Source organism: Panthera leo, chromosome A3, assembly GCF_018350215.1.
Source record: "Panthera leo isolate Ple1 chromosome A3, P.leo_Ple1_pat1.1, whole genome shotgun sequence".
Taxonomy (NCBI): domain Eukaryota; kingdom Metazoa; phylum Chordata; class Mammalia; order Carnivora; family Felidae; genus Panthera; species Panthera leo.
In genome coordinates this window covers 118,455,817-118,476,895 of record NC_056681.1, presented here as the reverse complement: position 1 = coordinate 118,476,895, position 21,079 = coordinate 118,455,817, and the positions used below count along the sequence as shown (strand labels likewise).

The window sequence follows — 21,079 nt, the reverse complement described above, 5'->3', positions numbered from 1 at the left end:
CATGGAGGATGTTGTCCTCCATGATCCTGGGCTATGACGTCATGGGGAAGAGCCATTCAGTTCCCTCTCTGCCTTATAGTTGGTCGATGGCAAATAGGGGTAGCCTGGGGAGTACCGAGCGAACTGGAGGAGTATAAAACTTTTGTGGACTGGAATTGCAACCACTGAGCCATTGCCACCCCATCCTTGCCCCCGTCAGGTTTCCATTCTTTTTGGTGTCCCTCCTTACCACCAAGCCTGGTGGACTGGCCTGAGTCACTTGCCAGACTTAAGATACTCTAGAACTCATGTTTGGGAGAGTACTCTAGCTCCGAATCTCTATGCCCTAGACTTATTGGACCATCAAAGAGCATTTTTTTTCCTGCTGTGTGGAAAATACAGAGTTCACAATGGAGCACATTGAGCCTCTGACGGGCTCTGGGGTCCCAGGCCCCCAGGTGGCTCCTGGCGGTGCATGGCTCTCCACCGGGACCCACAGATGAGCTTCTGTCCCCTGCTTCCTACAAGAGGGGTGTGCTGAGCTGTCAGGCCTGCACTCAGGCCCATTTGTCAGAGCACTTCTCTATCCATCATCCACTTATTTTGATCTTTAAAGCCCCCCCCCCCCCCCCACTTAATATTATCTTATTATCCTTCCTCTCCAGGGGGGAATGCTGAGTCTCAGAAGAGTGAAATTCTTGCTATCCATGCTAATCAGTGCAGGGACAGGTCTGCCTGCCTCCCAACCTTGACTCCAGCCCCATTCCTGGACGCCATGTATCCAGGGAAGCCCCAAGGCAGCCTCCCTCGGCAGTTTGATGGTATTGTTATCAATTAGCTTTGGAACCAAAATGAGAACTCACCCACATCCGAGTAGACGAGGAAAGGAGAGCAAGGTGGGTGACATGTGGCTTATTTCTGGATTGTTGATAAATCCCTCCTCTCTGGCATCCATGGGCAGCCTGGACTTACAGTAAAGATGGTCGTGCCCTGATGCCTGTAAACTTTCCCGCTTTGGGATTAGAAGGGGCTCTGCTAAAGAGGAGGATGACAAAGGGCCTCTCTGTGCGGCTCTGTTTTAGAATGGTTTCCCCAGGCCCCTTGGCTTCTTAGAAGCTGGCAGCACATTCTCTCCGCCACATAACTCCGTTTGAGGATCATCTCCAGTCTCCATGGTAACTGCATGTCGGGAGACAGCCTGCTCTGTACTGTGGCTTTGTATTAAACACAATGAATTTAAATTGGATGCTCGGCAGTGAAGATAATCATTCTGGATCAGAGAGAAGCCTGGAGCTCCTCATTTCATAATTTTGGATGTTGGCACAATTCTCAGATTGAGCCCTGTAATTCAAGCCCAAGCCCCACCTACCCCTCTGTTTCTAAACTGCAGTTAGGTCTAATTTCACTTGGGCTTTTCTCCAGCTTTTCACAGAGGAGTCTTGGAGCCATGGAGCCCCTCAGTCAGGTCAGGGCTATCCTGAGCTCCAGAAGGGGCAGCATAATGTAAAAGAAACTTGGGGGCTCTAGAATCGGATGGACCCTCATTCAGTCTGGCTGTGTGACTTCCTCTGAGCCCGTTTTCTTTTTAATTAAAAGAAAATTTTTAGTGTTTATTTTTGAGAGAGAGACACAGACAGAGTGTGAGCAGGGGAGGGGCAGAGAGAGAAGGAGACCTAGAATCTGAAGCAGGGTCCAAGGTCTGAGCTGTCAGCACCGAGCCCGACACGGGGCTCGAACTCACGAACTGTGAGATCATGACCTGAGCTGAAGTCGCATGCTTAACCAGCTGAGCCACCCAGGCGCCCCTACCTGTTTTCTTATCTGTCTCTATAATTTTTTCATCCTCCCTGGCTGAACTCTGTACCCATCATAAATATAACTCCCCCATTCTCCTCTCCCCGCCCCCAGCCTCTGGCAACTACCATTCTACTTTTGTCACTGTGAGTTTGACCACCCTGGGTCCCTCATATATGTAGGTTCATACAGTCTTTGTTCATTTGTGATGGGCTTATCTCTCTTAGCGTAATGCCCTCAAGCTTCAACTGTGTTGTAGCACGCGTCAGAATTTCCTTCCTTTTTAAGGCTGGATAACATTCATATATACCACACTTTATTTATCAGTCTGTCCATCATTGGACACTTGGGTTCGTTCCAGCTTCTGGCTGTCATGAATAATGGTGCAACCACATATATCTGTCTGAGTCCTTGCTTTCAATTAGAGACTCATTTTGAGGAGCAAATACAATCAATGTTAAGGGGCACCTGGGTGGCTCAGTAGGTTAAGCATCCGACTCTCGGTTTCGGCTCAGGGCATGATCGCACTCTTCGTGAGTCTGAGCTCCACATCGGGCTCTGCGCTGACGGTGCAGAGCCTGTTTGGGATTCTCTGCCCATACCCTACGCCCTGCGTGCGTTCTCCCTCTCTCTCTCTCTCTCTCTCTCTCAAAATAAATAAACGTTTTAAAAAAAAGATAATAAATATTAAGGACACTGCACACAGTAGGCCATCAGTAAACGTTAATTTCTTTCCTGAGTGTGAGTTCAGGCAGCGTTAACTGCCACAGTGGTCTGCTGGCTTCGGTGAGAATGATGTCACTTTCTACTGTGCAAGCTGCTTCTGTGTCCCCGCAACATGCTCATCTGCCGTGTCTGGGAATTAACACAGTTCGTTCCGTGGTTTAAAGGAAATGTCTTAACCATGAAAACGGGCATCGTCTCATGCATGCTTTTACATTCTCCCACCAGTTGGTATGCATGTATCCCTGCTTCCAGAAACGACAAGATGTTAGGGCTGATGTATATACTTCCTTATCGGTTGTCTATTTTAAGTCTTCCCTCTGGGAGACCCTGATGCAGGGGTGAGATCACCCCAGGCTGTGAGATTCTGTGCTTCGTAACTGTTTCACAGGCGTCAGATCTGTTCTGAGCATTACAGAAGAGTATGGGATTTGGAGGGAAGATACCTAGACCCCAGTTCTGGCCCACCTCTCAAACACTGAGGTGAGGAAAACGTCTGTCGCCCGTGGTGGTTGTGAAGATTAGATGAGGGAAGTACTTTGCTGTGTGACCCGCTCCTGGAGCAGCCCGTGCCCTGGGGGAGAAAGGGACCAGGTCCTTGGGCTGGGGGGGCAGCTGTCCAGGAGATCCTCCCTGGGTCAAGTTTCATCCAAAGTCCCTATAGTAGGGGTGACTCTCCACTGCCTTGGGCGCCTCCAGGGGTGGGAATCCCAGAGCTCAGGAACTGTCTTTCCTGCGGGGTAGCCCTTCCAGGCCACCGGGCGGCTGCAGCCCCCAAGAGAGTCAGCGCCCCTTTGTACTCAGGAATTTGAGACAGAAGGGGAGGAGGAGGAGGGCTCTTGCCAGCCTCCTGACCTGCGTGCGACCCAGCTGCTCCCTGCAGCAGGCTGTCAGGCCTGTTCTTTATTGCTGAGGCTGGTGGGAGGAGGAGAGATGGGGATCTCACACCGCATCCCAGACCCTTCGCTCACTCCTCAGCAGTGCTGCTCGCGGTGGTAGCGTGTGTGCCCCGAGTCTACCTGTTGAGATCCTGCCTCCACGCACTGCTTACGAACGTAAAAATGCAAATGTCACTCTAAGCCCCAACCAAACTCTGGGCCAGCCCTGAGATGCCTCCCTCCTGATGCTGCGCTGGACCTCTGCCTCGAGCCAGCCCTGTTCCCTGGGCTCCCCGCTCCCTCAGTTCTCCCAGGTTGCTTCCCCTGCACCCGCTGCCGGCCTCACCGGTCCCTCAGAGCAGCATGTTGATTCCAGCCCTCTCTAGTTGATTCTGCGTGTAACTCCCATAGGAGCATTGGCTCGGTGCCACACTCCTAATTTTCCCACCCCTTGCCTCCGGGAATTTGATTCCACTTCCCGTTTTGCTAAGGGGTCTGGGACCCCTTCTGATCATCTCCACCTTTCTCTGTTACCCGCCCCTCTTGAATGGATGGAAAGAGGGGTGCCTCCCAGCCTAACAGATATGAAGATCAGCCCTCAGGTTTCCTCATCGGAGTAATGGGCACAATAACGCACCTTTTTCGCAGGGTCGTTGTGAGAATTCACGGGGCACAGAGCACAGGCTCAGTGGGCGTCGGTTACCGTTAGTGATGTTCGCCTCCACTGGGTTGACACTCAGCTCTATCTTAAGGCAAACGAAAACTCCCTTTCTTCTTCTTTGTCTTCTGAGAAACAGCTTCCACCTGTCTCTTCCGTCCCCACCCCCAAATTCAGGGCCATGACAATGCAGCCGGCACCCCACAGCCAGGGTCATGTTCCGAAGCCATACGTCATGTTCTTCCCCTGCCCGGAAGCCTGCTGTGACCACAGACGCGTCCAGGGCTGGGGGTGTAGCCAGCGTCCCGTCTGTAAATGTGCTCCTAACCGCCCCCTCCCAAGCTCCCTCAGGACCACCGCCGGCACAGCACACGAGCTGCTGAACTTTGCTGACCGGACAGAATCCAGGTTCGGCAAGGTCCTCACATGTTTGGTCCTAATCAGACCTGCCTTGGCCCAAACCAGACAGGTGTGCTGTCTGTCCTCCGGCCGCGCCCCCCCCCCCCCCCCGCCCCGCCTTTGCCCACACCATCACGCCCGCCTTCCGGCTCTCGGCCCGCCTGTTTGCACTTGATGGTGTCATCAGGAGGAATGCTATCTTTGCCCTGTACTCTTACAGTACTTAGCAGTCGTTTCTATTACAAATGAAGCTTTTTCTTGTCCTGTTTGCCAGCCACACTCTAAGTGCCTCAGGTGCTTAACATTTCTCGCCTTTCTGGACCATCTGATACACGTGATAGAGGGCACACGGTGTGCACATTAGTGCTACCTACAAGTGACGCTTACTGGTGATAATCGCTACCATTTATTGGGCTCCGACTATGTGCAGGCACTGCACTAGGTACTTTACATGCATTATCTCATTTAACTATTGTGACCCCATGGGTATATATTATTATCCTCATTTTACAAATAAGGAAATGGAGGGGCACCGGGGTGGCTCAGTCGGTTAAGCATCCAACTTCGGCTCAGGTCATGATCTTATGGTTGGTGGGTTTGAGCCCTGCATCAGGCTGTGTGCTGACAGCCTGGAGCCTGCTTCTGATTCTCTGTCTCCCTCTCTCTCTCTCTCTCTCTCTGCCCCTCCCCCACTCACGCTCTTGTCTTTTTCTCTCCCTCTCTCTCTCTCAAATATAAATAAACATTTAAAAAATGAGGAAATGGAGCTCAGAGATTAAACAGCTTGTCCAAGGTCTTACAACTAAGTGTAAGTGTCTTACAACTAGGATTTATACCTGGATCTGCCTGCCTTAAAGGCTGATTCTTGTCACTATACTGTTTTGCCTCTAAATATGACATTAATATGCCTTTACGTGACAGGCGGATTAAATGTGGGAAAATGTCCTTTTCTCGAAATGCGTTGTAACTGAAGGTTGCCTGTTTTCTCTGCAGAAAAATCAAAGAATGAAGTGCGAGTTTTTTTTTTTTTTTTTTTTTTTTTTTTAATTTTTTTTTCAACGTTTTTTATTTATTTTTGGGACAGAGAGAGACAGAGCATGAACGGGGGAGGGGCAGAGAGAGAGGGAGACACAGAATCGGAAACAGGCTCCAGGCTCCGAGCCATCAGCCCAGAGCCTGACGCGGGGCTCGAACTCACGGACCGCGAGATCGTGACCTGGCTGAAGTCGGACGCTTAACCGACTGCGCCACCCAGGCGCCCCTGAAGTGCGAGTTTTAGATATGGTAATGTTTAGGGTAAGAGCACTGCAAAATCAGAGGTGGGACCAGGCCCCAGATGGTGTGGGAGAGGCCATGGACCCAGAAGGTAGGCGTGGAAAGTAAAAGGAAGTTTGGGAGTGCGATTAATTGCGAACGCACAGTTTGGAGAAAACCAGTCAGCTGCAAGCTGCTCAACAGGCTGTAAATCATGGGTGGAGAAAAGACTTGAGAGCTGTATGTAGCGGGAGGGACAGAAAGGGTAGCCCCAGGGAACTGATCACACATCAAATGGATGCTCTGCAGAAAAGCTAGGGTTGTTTTTGTTTTTGTTTTGTTTTGTTTTCACAGAAAAGAGGCATTTGATAGAAAGAGGTTGGGGTGACTCCGAAGGAGAATGGATGGGGCAGTGGTCAGAGCAGAGGTCAGCACTCAAGCGGCCTGGAAGGGAATTGTCAGAGAGCTGGCTTGAGTTGGCAGTAAAGCTAAGTAAAGTTAAGAGTCTCATCACCCTACATCAGGCAAGTGTAAGAGCCTCATCACCCTACATCAGGCAAGTGTCATGAATAAAGAGGTGGGACTCCTTCTTAAAAGATCATTAAGAAACTTAAGATGATGACAGCAAAACATTAAACGATCCAAGCACAGAGCCCTTCTAAATGCAGGGCACTGTGGGCTGCACAGCCCACAAAGCTGGCCCTGGCTTGTGGGCTTGTGTTTCAGGATGAGAAAGATATTTACTTAGAGTGCCAGGCATGGTTCTAAGTACCATAGATGTATCATCTCACTTGATGAAGTGCTCAGGTCCTCCTTTTGGAAAGCTTCTCAAGTTCCAGGACTTGAGTGGTATTTAAGAACCGGCTTTCCAGGGGCGCCTGGGTGGCTCAGTCGGTTGGTTGGGTGTCTGACTTCGGCTCAGATCATGATCTCACGGTTCGTGAGTTCGAGCCCCGCATTGAGCTCTGTGCTGACAGCTTGGAGCCTGGAGCCTGCTTCAGATTCTGTGTCTCCCTGTCTCTCTGCCCCTCCCCTGCTCATGCTCGCTCTCTCTCTCTCTCTCTCTCTCTCTCTCTCTCAGAGGTAAATATTGGGGGGGGGGGGGGGAAGGCTTTCCAAAGGGCCAGTAAGCAACCAACAGATCCCTGATGGTGCAGGAAGTTACTCCGAGCAAGAGAGGAATCACCGAGCTGGTGATTTTATTTCTCTTGTACTTTGGGAGATTGTGAATAAAAGAAGAGAATTTTCATGTGCAAAGAAAAAGAACTGGTTCAGTGATTCCAAGAGAAGCAGATCTAGCTGAACCTACGATGGCTTTCCCAGCTGCATTAGGAAATGTAGAAATGTTTACTTGACGCTCAGCCTACAAAACACATCCAAATACTTATTTGGTTCTCAGTGCTGTAGCGTCCCCCCTTTAAAGATTAAGTTGCCCTTGATCGATAGGTCTAGGTAGCGGCAGATCCTGCTTTTCCGATTCCAATCACCTCCCCCCCCAAACACACCCCTTTTCTATGTGCTATATGAAAATACACTCCAGGAAGCCTCTCCCTCTTCCCCCATGAAAAACCCCACGAATTATCTCTGGCTCAAGTGCCTTCTCAACAGCGGAGCACAAAGTTTGTGCCTTGACTTACTGGTTCAGCCTTGGAACAAGCTGCTTCTTTGACAGAAGGGTTGCAGGGCAGGGGCAGGAGGGTGAAATTGGAAGATTAAAAAAAACCATTGCTACTGGGAAACCAGCAAAACGTGATTCGAGCTGCAGCAATGCAGAAGATAAGTGAGTGATTCTCCAAAGAGCTCTGTCCTGACAAAGGCAAGGAGGGCCAGTACACTCTTCTCTCCAATACTGTGACGGCAGCAAATAAGTCCTATTTTTCTGAAGTTTCTTTCCAACTTGCTGAGCATGGCCCTGGTCAATACAGAGACCCTGCGTGCCCCACAGGCGTCCGTCCGATGACTTCTGATGCATAAAGATGACATTTATATCCGGTTTAGGTTTAGTTTCAGTACAAGTTCTTGCCAAGTGTATGCCTGGAAAGTCGGTCAGAAAATGGATCCCCATTAAGCACGTTGGGTTTTATTAGGAAACAAATGGAGGTGACATTACTGGGCATCAGATAAACCCAGACTTATCCAGCAGAATATCAAATATGTCAGAGACAAATCATGGTAACCCTTTGAAACACTAAAATTATGTTTCATCTCTGCCAAATGTGCATCATGATGCTGTGTCTGTTGGTTAAACAAATAGTCCCAGTGTCCGTGTTAACTTAATAGTGAGAGATGTGAAGTCCCACATTCACGATTAAAACAAATGCCACATTCTCAATGGGGATGCTTGGCTGGGCAGCAGTGTATGTAAAAAATTAAGGGCTTGCGTTGGTAAATGGGCAGACTTCGTCAGCCACCAGGCTCCAGGAGGCCCTGGTGAGTTAGCCCGTCCGTGGTCCGGCGTGGTATAATTGGGGGTGCGCATGTGCACGAAGCTACAACTCCACTTCCGGGCGACGTATACCCTGAAAGTGGGGACCGTTCATGTGTGTGCAAGAATCCTCAAGCGCCATGTGTAGCGGTAAATGCCCACGAATTAGAACTGAATATGTACATGGAGGAGTATTCATACAATTAATTAATTAGAATGGAAGAAATAAATCTTAAAGATGTTGAATTTTTAAAAAGCATGTTGCAAAAAGGTACGGATAGTACTTGGTGTAAATTTTTAAAATTCACGAAACAAACATAGTAAAAGCATGAAAACAGAGATGGGATGATCCACCTCAGGGGAGAGGGATAGGGAACAGGATGGAGGGTTTTGGTTGTATTGGTTTTTTTTTTTTTTTTCATTTTTTTTAACATTTATTCATTAAAAAATTTTTTTTAACATTTATTTATTTTTGAGAGACAGAGAGACAGAGCATGAACAGGGGAGGAGCAGAGAGAGAGGGAGACACGGAATCCAAAGCAGGCTCCAGGCTCTGAGGTGTCAGCACCGAGCCTGACACGGGGCTCGAACTCATGAACCATGAGATCCTGACCTGAGCCAAAGTCGGTTGCTTAACCAACTGAGCCACCCAGGCGCCCCTGTATTTCATTTTTTTTTAAATGTGTTTTAAACAACAGCAAAATGTTAACATCTGTTATGTTTGACTAGTGGGTTCATGCCTGTGTGTTATTTTCTATACTTTTACCGTATGGTTGAAATGTTACATAACTTTAAAAGAAAATATTTTAAACACACAAGCATGGTTAACTAAACTTTAAGTAATTTTTAGCTTCTTCCAAATTTATGTTTAAAATAGATATTATAAATAAAGTAATTGATTCTATTAAGTAAATTTCAGAAAACTAGAAAAAAATAACTCAGACTCTCATCACTGAAAACAGTCCTTGTTAATGTTTTGGTATATTTCCTTCCATGTTTTTCCTTGTGTGGGTGCCTGTGTGTTTAAACATCCTTCTAAGCATCTTGGGTACACATATTGAATTCTGTCTTTTTCGCTCATTACAGTATCACCCTTTTTCCATGTTATGACTTAGCCTCCATGAACATCATTTCTATTGACTTCCATTAAACATTGTCCACAGCTTGCTTAACCCACACCATTTTTTGCAGAAAAACAGGAACATTCAGTAGTCACACGGTCACATATTCATAAACATAATCCTTTTGAAATCCTCGGGAACAGGATTGGGTCATGCTCTCTGTTGATTTCTACAAGGATGTTTTATGTGGGATGACAGTAAAAAGGTCTGTCACATCTGTGATATCACATTCCCAGGAAGACAGAGCTTGTCGGCATTCGTCCCGTGGGTTGGAACTGTACATATTTTAAAAGCCAGCTATGTGTGTCTCTTGCCTGAGAGGAAGCAAGTGCTCATACACCCTTGTACATCCAGCATCTGGTCTGGGCTCCTGAACCCGCAGCTGGGGGAGTATTTGCTGATCCTGTTAAACTCTTGTTTTGAGGCCTGAGGTTAATAGTAGAAATAATTATTGCAGATATTTATGTGCTCCTTCCCAGCTTATAAAGGCTCTCACATCCATGGCCACCTGATCTCCTCTGGGAGGGGAGGTCCGAGTGGGTATACAGCTGGCGCTGGATTACAGCCAGAAAGTGGGAAAGTCAGGACCACTGCCCAGTGACACCTACCTGAACTCTTCAGTGACTGTCCTTAGACTCAGGCAAGAGGAGCCATGTCTGCCCAGAGCCCCCTGTCCTCTTCCAGACCACACTCTGGGTCCCTGGAATCCCCTAACAGATGACCCTGAGCACTTCTAGGACCTATGTATGCTTGCATCTGTCCTCCTTGGGGGCCAGACCACCAGTGCCTGTTCGCCTAGGTCCACGGGCAGCATTTTGCAGGGAGTGAGCAGATGAGAGGCCTGCGGGCTGCAGGATGAACCCAAAGCAGGGGTGTGGGCTGGGGGCAGTGCAAAGGCTGAAGGCCAGTATCCCCTACGGTGTAGCTCAGAGCTGCAAGGACCCCAAGAACTCCAAATCCAGGCCTGGTCTTCTTGGTCACGTATTTGTCAGAGTAGGAGGATAGGAGGTATTCTGTGACTTTTAACTATTAGCTTGATCTGTGACTTTTAACTATTTAGAGATTCAGCACATGGACCTCCTTTTCTACTCTCGCTCTGGGACCCACAGATCTTAAGAAGTCTTGCTTCTCTTATCATCCTATACCATGCTGTTTCCAGGTCTCCTTTTTTCTACCCAAGGCTACAGACATACTGAGGGGAGTGCAGAAGAAAGAAAGCCATCGAGGTGCACCTGCGTGGCTCAGTCGGTTAAGCATCCAACTTCCGCTGAGATCATGATCTCACGGTTCCTGAGTTCCAGCTCAGCGTAGGGCTCTGTGCTGGGCTCTGTGCTGGCCGCTCAGAGCCCGGAGCCTGCTTCGGATTCTGTGGCTCCCTCGCTCTCTGCCCCTCTCCCACTCATGCTCTGTCTCTCAAAAAAAAAAAAAAAAAAAAAAAAAAAGTGAATAAACGTTAAAAAAAAAAAAAAAAGAATCTAGAACCACAGAAAAATAAAACAATTTAGTGTATAAAATCCCAATAGATAACCCCACCCGCACCCCCATCTCTGCATATAAAGGCAAAAAATGCATTTCGGGGCAGAATAGAGTACAACCACCTGCTATGAGGATGAATCAGCCTGACACGATCGGGATCACAAATAGAAGCCAGCTAGTAAAGCTACAATCAGCGGCTCTTTCCCTTCTCTCATTTCCCCCCCGCCCCCGCCCCCCCCCCGCCCTCCGCCATTCTGGTTACCCATCTCTGCCACAGAACTACCGCCCTCTGTTGGTTGCTTTAAGCCATGCAAGAAGTTGGACCTCTGAACTCCCGGCAACAGGGAAAGTGGTCTCCCAGCCAGGGACAACAAGGAGAATCTGTGTTGCGAGAGTTTTAATTGTTTGGCCGCTGAACTTTTTTTTTTTTTTCAGTTCCCCATTCCCCAGCAATATTTCTGATCTGATTTGTGATCAAGGATTTGACTGACTAGAGAAGCAGGAATCATTAAGACAATTTCATTGTCAGAGATAAACAGTCCAAATCTGGATGATTAAACACACATTACGACAGACTTCACTCAGTCCATTTTATTAGAGAACGGTGCAGTTGACTTTCCCAACGATCCAGGAAGGAAGCTAATTTAGGTAAAGCTTAGAGAGGTTAAGTAGCTATTATAGTAGCTATTATAGGTAAAGCATCTCAGAGAGGTTAAGTAATGTGGCTGAAGTTATCCAGCTGGGAGGTGGCGAGCGGGGACTCAAGCTTGGGCTCATCTAAGTTATTGCAAGGACCCAAAAAGAAAGACAGGGTTTGTCCAGACTTACTCATTGGAAAAAGAGAGTCACCTTCTATCGGAGCTCTCCAAGGGGTGGAGCTCTCTCTTAATTATTCTATTTTGATGAAGTTTTGTTGGGGAACAACACATTAACGTGGAACAACCTTTGGTCAATGCTAGTTCTGGAGGCGTGTGCGGGTCACCTGACAAAATTGGCTTAAAAAAAAGCGTATGTGTGGGCGGGGGAGGTGGAGCTTTAATACAGATTTAGCCATTATTCCTGGAATTACAAGAGAGGCTTTTTAAAGATTTCTTGTTAAGTGATGTCATGTGGAGATTGTGAATAGGATAATTTTTCATTGATAAATCATACAGGGACCTAAAAACTGCTCCATCTCAAACAAGATAAATGGAAATGAACTTAGCATGCTTGGAGAAACTGAACACAAAGGCCTCGATGTTGAAAATGCATATGAAAACTTTGAATAAAATTGTTTCATGGAATATGAGAGAATAAGACAAAACAATGTATCCAAACTAAATTTTATTCATTAGGATTTAAATATGCATGTGTAATAGGGCGTCTGGGTGGCTCAGTCAGTTACGCATCCAACTTCAGCTCAGGTCACGATCTCACAGCTCGTGAGTTCGAGCCCCGCGTCGGGCTCTGTGCTGACAGCTCAGAGCCTGGAGCCCGCTTCGGATTCTGTGTCTCCCTCTCTCTCTGCCCCTCCCCTGCTCATGCTGTCTCTCCCTCTCTCTCAAAAAAAAATTTAGAAATTTAAAAAATCTGTGTGTATCACTAAATAAACATTATAAATGGACGCATTATATTGCACTAAACATTTGATTATGTCATGTATATATTCAAGTTGGTCAAAATTGTTGGGAGTGGAGGGACTCTTCTTTTTGGGAAATAGAGGCTGGCTTTGAGGCTCCAGTGACACACTAAGTGGTTTTTCCAAAGCACTGAGCCACAACCCAAGATGAGGAAGAGGCAGGTTTGTGTACTGGATCCAATGGGGTGATGAAGGTTGACACATGGCCTCCAGTGTGTGTCTAGCTCCTCAAAATTTCCCAAGCGTGGCTGCACTGGGGCCTCACAGCCTCTCGCTTAATAGGGTCTGTGGTTGTCCTGAATGTCCACCCAAGGACCTCAGGTGTCTCCCTGCGTCAGTGACTCGGATGTGGGAAGGGATGTGATGAGACTGCTTTTCCCGTCCCCCACAGGCGGCACTAGTCGGAGGCACCACCATGGTCATCGGCCACGTCCTGCCTGACAAGGAGACCTCCCTCGTGGAAGCCTACGAGAAGTGTCGGGGTCTGGCCGACCCCAAGGTCTGCTGTGACTACGCCCTGCATGTGGGGATCACCTGGTGGGCACCCAAGGTAACAGTGCTGGGTAGAATCCCGAAAGAATAAGTGCTTTTTTTAGGGAGAGGGGCCATTTGGGTGGAGTCAGCTGGGGTGGGGTGCTCTCCCACAGGTAGGGGACGCCCCCCACCATCCTAACTCCCCCAGATGCCAAAAGAAAAGAACACATGATTCCACAAGGGGGTGACAAGGCTTGTTCTGCTTAATTTCAAGAGCCAGTGTTCCAGCAGACCCAGAGGGCCTGAGACCAGAGGCCTGGGGAACGCCGGCTGACTCCTTGCTCAGACCACAAAGCTCTCAACGTGTCTTGATACTCTTCATCGGGTGCCACTTCTGCTGAGCAGCGGGCTTGGCAAGAGTCAGGCTCCCGGGGACGTACTGTTTTCATGCCGGAAGTGACGGCATGGACCTGAGGTCTCCGAACAGAACAAGAGAGTCCTGTCCTGGCTCCGTGCCACCTGGATAAATGGGACTGGGCCACTTTTTTCCTCCTGGGGCCCGGCTCCTGCTCTGAGAGCCCCGAGGCTGCTTCTGGCCTGTGGCTGAGGCTGGCTCCCACTGAGCCCTTTCTCACTTCAGCCCCTGTGCCCCTCGCTTCTGGCTTTCCCGTCCCCCGCTGCCCCAGGCCCCAGGGGCAGAGTCTAGTCCCCTCCACCCAGATTCCCACTTCCTAAAAACAGACATTTAGATTTTGCTTCATTTCTGGAGTTTTACCACTTATTACCCCAGAGAAGCAGCCTGGATGCCCATTCCACCACCAATTCTGTACTGGTACAGGTGCCAGGACCTGTGTGGGCATCCTAAGCAAGCACTGGGGCGCCTGGCTGGCTCAGTCAGTCGAGTATGAGGCTCTTAATCTCAGGGTGGTGAGTTCTAGCCCCACATTGGGCATGGAGTTTACTTCAAACAAACAAACAAAAAAAACAAACAACAACAACGAAACAAGCATTGACGTTTTACAAACTTCTTCAGCTAGGGAGGCTGGTCTAAAGGGCCTGTGTCCCTTCTGAGGTGGTAATTAAAAGCCTTGTGTCCTTCTGCCCTTGGGTTTTAGCTTTGAGCGTGGAGCTCCCCCACTCTCCTCTGTTATGTCAGACATGGTCCTTATGAAAGGCCTTGGAGCCCTCCAACCTTCACACCATGAAGACCTCCCTGCTGGCATTGGGTAAAAGTGCAGACCCACCCTGAATGGCAGCCGGCCCTTATCGGAGGAGGGGGTTTTGTTTATTCTCGACACCCTCCTGGGGGGACGACCTTACCCCGAGCTTCTGTATTCCCTCCCCCCGGAGCTGGCCTGGAATAGGGCGTCCATTCAGATTCTCAGCAACACTGAGGCCAGGCCAGCCCTCCCTAAGTCCCCAGAGGTTGTGGGGACTTCCATGCATCTAGAATTTTAAATTCTTTTTGTTATTATCAAATAATTTTTTTCCTATCGATTTTAGAAAGAGAAAAGAAGCCCATCATTCTGGTTATCCCAACACAACCACTCTTGTTACTTTGGCTTATTTCTCTCCAGTCTTTTTTTTTTTTTCCATGTGTGCTTTTTACATAGTAACTCCTTCACTTAAGTGTGAGCATTTTCTGTGTGGCTGCATGGTCTTCATGACCATCGGTGCAGTGGCCGCTTCATGTCCTATCAAGGAGATAAACCTCAATTTGTTTTCCTGCTGTCAGACCAACGTTGCTTCCATTTTTCCCCAATGTGAACAACATTAGGATGAATCTCCATATTCATATAGCCAGGCGGGCCAGCCAGGCGCCCTGGGTCTCAGGAGTTTCAGCATTATTGTGCCTTCTTTGAAATTTTTTTTTTTAATGTTTATTTATTTTTGAGACAGGGAGAGACAGAGCATGAACGGGGGAGGGTCAGAGAGAGGAGGGAGACACAGAATCCGAAACAGGCTCCAGGCTCTGAGCTGTCAGCACAGAGCCCGACGCGGGGCTCGAACTCACGGACCGTGAGATCATGACCTGAGCCGAAGTCGGACGCTCAACCGACTGAGCCACCCAGGCGCCCCTATTGTGCCTTCTTTGTAACACCACTTCCATTATGGGAGTGGGGAGCACAGGCCTTGGGGGTAAACGCTGTTAATGCATTCACCAATAAGGCTGACTTGGAATTAGAAACACAAGACAAGCCTATACGACAGCAGAAACATGCCTAGATGGTCACAATATGGTTCCTACGTTTGTGTCATGCTTGACAATTTTCTTTTTTTTTTTTATTTAAAAAAAATTGTCCTAATGTTTGTTTATTTTTGAGAGAGAGAAAGACAGAGAACGAGCAGGGAAGGGGCAGAGAGGGAGACACAGAATCCGAAGCAGGAGCCAGGCTCCGAGCTGTCAGCACAGAGCCCGACGCGGGGCCCGAACTCACAAACCGCGAGATCATACCCCGAGCCGAAGTCGGACTCTTAACCGACTGAGCCACCCAGGAGCCCCATGCTTGGCAATTTTCAAAGTCCTTCTGCATCCGTTTGCTCACCTGACCTCACAGAGGCCCGGGGGGTGGGCAGAAAGTGAGATACTGCAAGGTTGCAGGTGGCCGTATGGTCATTCCTCCCACTGGCCCCCATCTCCTCCATCCTGGGCCCGTCAGCCTCTTGAACATCTGTACTCACGTGGCATTGCCTTTGCATTTTGCTCTCCAGGTGAAAGCAGAAATGGAGACACTGGTAAGGGAGAAGGGTGTCAACTCCTTCCAGATGTTCATGACCTACAAAGACTTGTATATGCTTCGGGACAGTGAGCTCTATCAAGTGTTGCACGCTTGCAAGGACATTGGAGCGATCCCCCGAGTCCACGCTGAGAATGGGGAGCTCGTGGCTGAGGCAAGGCCATAGAGAATATTGGGGAAGGGGGGCTGGGGCACCAATAGAGACAGTTCTCAGCGGGATTCCTGACCACCCATCGCCCATCCCACAATTTTGTCCACACAAAATGAGTCATAAAAGGCAGTGTGAGATGTTAACACCCCAGGTGACAAATCTTCGTCAGAAAATCCAAACTTGTCTACCGTCTGTCTGTAAAAAAAAAAAAAAAAAAAAAAAAAAAAAAAATCTCTTCATAGTCCAAAAGGGTTTCTAAGTCTTAGATGATAATGTCTTAGTTCTAGTGATATGATATTTAAATTCCATGATAGCAAAAGAACTTGGAGCACCTCTAAGAAATATTTTTAATGAGATTTGACATCAGAATAAATGACAGTCAGCTCTCCTCTTTCCTCCGCTTTCCTATTACCTCTCCCCCACCACCCCCGAGGAACTGAGATATTATAGCAATCTGCTCACTGGTAGATGAATCCCTTTGTACCTCCTGGATCTTAAATAGGATGCTTGGTAAGGGTTATTCTAGGTGTTGCTGGAAACTAGAGATTTGACTAGATTTCCGGTGGGGAAATTCTGATTTTTCAGACCGATGGTCTTTGATGTCCCAAGCCTATTGGCTAGTTCTAGAACTGGAATTTTAAGAGGAAAAAAAAAATACGTTCAGTCCTTAGGAAGTGAGGTGCAGGAGAGCCTGGCTGCCAGGGAACCCCATACTTACTCTGCCCTCTTTGGAAGGCGGATACTGCAGAAGTGAGCAAAGCGGCAGCCTATTGGAATGCACGGTGTCCGGCATGCTTTCGTGTCCCTGGGGTTCGTTATTTTCTCGTATCTGTATGGTTCTCTCAATTTTCTTTCTTTTGCTGTTATTCAGGGTGCTAAGGAGGCGCTAGATTTGGGAATCACGGGCCCAGAAGGAATCGAGATCAGCCGCCCAGAGGAGGTGAGGAAAACTGACTCTGCCTCTTCTCAGCTTCTTTCCTGTGGATTCACAGAACCTTTAGGATAGAAGAGGCATCAGTAAATATAAGTTGCATATTATCGCTTTCTCCATGGGTGAAATTCGCATCTGGAAGCTTTTCAGGGAACAGCCATCGCCCAGCGGAGGCTGCCTTGGCCTTGAGCTTCCTTGGGAAAGACTGTTTGGAGGAAACCAGACCCACCTAATTTGATTCTGATTTCAGGGATCTGAGGGAGACCATGTGAGCACATCGGGGGCTGCGTTCCCCAAAAATTGAATGGGGAAAGAAAAGACAGAGTGAAAGCGCTTTCGGGTGTAAGAAGAAATTCCAGATTATAAGCCAGTGATTTAGTGTTGTAGGAATGAGAGCATCTGAGGAAAACTTTGGACCCTTCCCGCCAGAAACCAGAAGCACATACGTGTCTATACTCTTGCCCCCTTGTTACCATATTAACCACCGTGGTGATCATGAAAAGCCCTGCTCTCCTCTGCCCTCTGGTTTAATCCTGGCACAGTTTGGCAGGGTGCCCACACAAATCCCCAGCGGTCCCCCCGCTAAAGATGTCTGTTCTGGAGGGGACCTCACTGGACAAATCGTGCCTTCTCGTCCTGCGACCCCATTCCGACACCTACCGTTTGTGAAGAGAAAGCTATTTCCCATTTCTTCGAAGCGTCCAATGCAGAGTGGTGGCTGGATGTCCATGAGGGATCGATGGGAGGCCCTGAGGGACGAGGAGCCAGAGACCAGATGTCATGGCACTGCCATCAGACATGCAAGGCCCTGCGAGGACCTGTAAGGACAGGAGTGGGCGGGTGGGCCCAGGACTGGGCTTTGTTCAGTTGTATGAGGGAAAAAGCCAAGCTCTGACTGTAGGGTATTAATAGCGAGAGTCACCACTGTTATCATCTACTGGTTAAAGGCTCTACGCCAGGAGAGATTTTGCCCTCCAGCAGACATCTGACAATGTCCAGAGGTATTTTTGGTTGTCCCACCTTGGGGGGTGGGGGGGCAGGGGGAGGGTGTGGTACTGCTGGCATCCAGTGGAGAGAGGTTAGGGATGCTGCTTGACGATCGATCCTACAGTGCCCAGATAGCCCCCTGCCACAAGGAGTTACCCGACTCAAAATATCCATGGTGCCGAAGTTCAGAAACTCGGATCTAGGTTAATTTCCAGCTTGATATTAGTGAGTATCATTCCTTGCTACTGCGCTGAGGTGGCTGTGGAAAGAATACCCCAGAAAACACGGAGGGGTTTCTAGGTTCTGTTTCCTTTTGTTGCCTTTTTCTTTTTTTGAGAGAGAGAGAGAGAGCATGAGCTAAGGAGAGGCAGAGAGAGAGGGAGGGAGAGGATCTCGAGCAGGCTGCACACTGCCAGCGCAGAGCCTGATGCAGGGCTAGAACTCATGAACCATGAGATCATGACCTGAGCTGAAATCAAGAGTCAGACACTTAACCGACTGAGCCACCCAGGTGCCCCAGATAGGGAAGAATTTTTAAAAATTTGTTTTAATGTTTCAGTTTGACAGAGAGAGTGTCAGAGCTCCCGTGAGTGGGGTAGGGGCAGAAAGAAGAAGAGGGGGGCGGGTAGCAGCAGAGGATCCAAAGCAGGATCTAAAGCGGGCTCCGGGCTGACAGCAGAGAGCCTGAGGTGGGGCTCAAACTCGAGAACCGTGAGATCGTGACCTGAGCCAGAGTCATATGCTTAACTGATTGAGTCACCTAGGCGCCCCCCCAAATTTTTTAAAGTTTATTTCTTTATTTTTAAGGGGGCGGGGGGCAGAGAATCCCAAGCAGACAGCACAGAGCCCCATGCAGGGCTCAATTCCACGAACCATGAGATCATGACCTAAGCTGAAGCCAAGGGTTAGATGCTTTAACTGACTGAGCCACCCAGGTGCCCCTCGTTGCCTTTTATTTAAGGCCTGAGTAGCATCCAGCGAGGATATGCCTGGTGTAGTAAATCCTCGGATTCTCTTAGGGTGAGAAGAGGTGGTTGGAGCTTGGTGCCCCTGTCCAGGGCTTACCCCCCGAGCCAGCCCCTGTGGGTGCATTTGGCCCCTCCGGCCCAATGTTGGATATTCCAGCACTTTCTACAAAGTGGGCTCTTGAGCAGAGGTGGGCTTGCTTGGGAGAGAGGCTGAAGCTTGTTTTCTTCCTGTCCTTTGTTTCTTACAGCTGGAGGCTGAAGCCACTCACCGAGTTATCACCATTGCAAACAGGGTAAGTAGACCCCGGCTCGCCCTAAACCCATTCTTGACTCTGGGATCAGAAACCAGCATCTTCAGTCTACACAGTGGGGTCCCATTCTGCCCTGGGTGCCACCACCATGCCTGGTTCACAGGACCCCAAAACCGTTTCCTGGGTGTTGTTATTCCCACAGACCTGGCAGAAGTCCTCCTAGCTGCCAGCTCTCTGTCCTCCCCCCCCCACCGCCGTGAGCTTGCTGAGTCTGGCTTCATTGCTCAAGTGGAAATGGCTCCCATGGGAGGCAGGGTGAGTTGGGTGTCCACAGAGCCTCACTGCAAATGAACTCTGTTTCCTGTAGAGGAATTCGGTAGATGGCTTGCTTAGAGAACCGTGATCGAACCCTCTGCCTCTAGACCACTTAGAAGTTTTCCTTGGTATCGCTCAGGGCGAGGGGGTGCTGACACGGTGTAGGAAATGAACAAGACGTGAGACCTTTACCAAACACGAAGCTCTCAGTGTATGCGCATCACTCAACCACTCTGATACACTATTTTGTTATCTAATGTTGGAATGATAATATCACTTCTCACAGGAGGATTGTGAGGGTCAAAGGGGGGCAGAGAAAGAAAGGCATTTTATAAACAGTAGATATATACCAAGAAATATACCAAGGTTGTTTCTCCTAAACCGTCATTAAAGAGTTCGATTTGCTCAGATAATCTGTGCTGTCACCTCGAGAATACCAGTTTTCTAAAGTGTGGCGCCTGGACCAGCAGCACCCGTGTTTGTTAGAAATAGAAACTTAGAATTGCAGATTCTCGGGCCCATACCCATTGAATCAGAAACTGGGGACGATGCCCAGCAGTCTGTTTTAAGAAGCCCACCCATGGTTTTAGCGGGCACTAATGCTCGAGAACCTCTTCTCTGAAAAGACATGGGCGATCCCGAAGGATGTAAGTAAGCACGACGGCGTGGTGTTAGGAACGCCGGGGACGAGGCAGAGGTTGGAGGTCCAGCGGATCTCAGAATTAGTAAAGTTGCACCAAGCACGTCAAATGTCAGGCCAGTTCCTAAGCTCTCTGTCCTCTCATTTTGATGAGCAGAGAAGGCATCAGAGTAACATTTGGGAAAAGTTTCCCATGAGCAGTTTACAAGTCTGGGTGCCGGTCGAGGACATTGATTTACTGGCACACCAGTGGCTATGATACCAATGATTTCCTGACGGAGACCGACCCCAGGATAAGGAAAGATGTCAACAACAAAAAGCCAGCTTCCTGTTTTTTAGCTCAAACATATGCCCAGGCAGGTGAAGCCAGGGACCATTGTCGCACCGCTCAGCAGAGGAAAAGCTCATTGATATTACAACCCAGGTGTCCATTTGCAAGACCAGTCCTGCCTGACATAGACTTTGAACCCTGAACCTCTTCCATTTTGTTTCTTCTGAGGGTACATTCTGTCTACTGATAAGGCAGCCCTCGTTTTAATTTTAGATACGAAGTATGATCCACGACTGTCTCTAGGTCGTCACGTTCATGAGCAGGAAATTTAAAAAGTCCCTGGTGTTAAGTTATAAATCATCTTGACTCCGGCTGGTGAAATATTTGAGGCTCGGCCCCAACATTCCCCTTGGGCCCTGGTGCTTGCCTCCTCCGTGCTTCCCCTCGTCTGTGCTCTGGCTGCCCGCCTGCCTTCCCGGTAGAAGACCCTCTCTCCCTGCGAGTGGGGCTAAGACATGCAGAGGGAGGTGCCGGGGCCCGGACTGGTTTGGCTGGGGCTGTGCTAGTGCTTGTTAGGTTCATGGGGCTGATGCGCTCTCCTTTCTGCCGGTTTCCTTGTTTAGACTCACTGTCCAATATACCTGGTCAACGTGTCCAGCATCTCGGCCGGTGACGTTATCGCAGCTGCTAAGATGCAAGGCGAGTCCTTGGGCTGGAGTGGACCGTGCGCACGTGTGGTGGGGTTGCAGCCCTGTGGGGTCCCCCGGAGTACTCCCTTTTCTCTCCCGCCGCCCGCAGAAGCACTGCGCTAGCCTGGGTTCGGTGCGCTAGAAGCAGTGTTTTCCTCTGTGCATTTGCATGCATAACAGCTCTGCAGAAGTGTCTGTCACCTCTCCCGGGTCTGGGAAAGTTTTCCACGTTTTCAGTCAGCTCCTTAATTGGTATCTTTTTGGCCTCTTGGGTTTTACTGGTCGTTGCCTTGGCAACTAACATAAAATCCTGGACCGGTTCCAGTGGACATTTCAAGG

The 21,079-nt window shown here is 49.0% G+C and overlaps 1 protein-coding gene across 2 annotated transcripts in view; it reads left to right on the top strand.

The window, feature by feature from the left end:
• Positions 1 to 21,079, top strand: part of DPYSL5 (dihydropyrimidinase like 5) — a 100,938-nt gene that overhangs the window by 59,376 nt on the left and 20,483 nt on the right. For both annotated transcript variants that reach the window (XM_042933467.1, XM_042933466.1), the window contains exons 3-7: positions 12,717 to 12,875; positions 15,512 to 15,691; positions 16,560 to 16,628; positions 18,823 to 18,867; positions 20,675 to 20,750. In XM_042933467.1, coding sequence (XP_042789401.1) covers positions 12,717 to 12,875; positions 15,512 to 15,691; positions 16,560 to 16,628; positions 18,823 to 18,867; positions 20,675 to 20,750 — 529 coding nt within the window. The remainder of the gene's footprint in view (positions 1 to 12,716; positions 12,876 to 15,511; positions 15,692 to 16,559; positions 16,629 to 18,822; positions 18,868 to 20,674; positions 20,751 to 21,079) is intronic.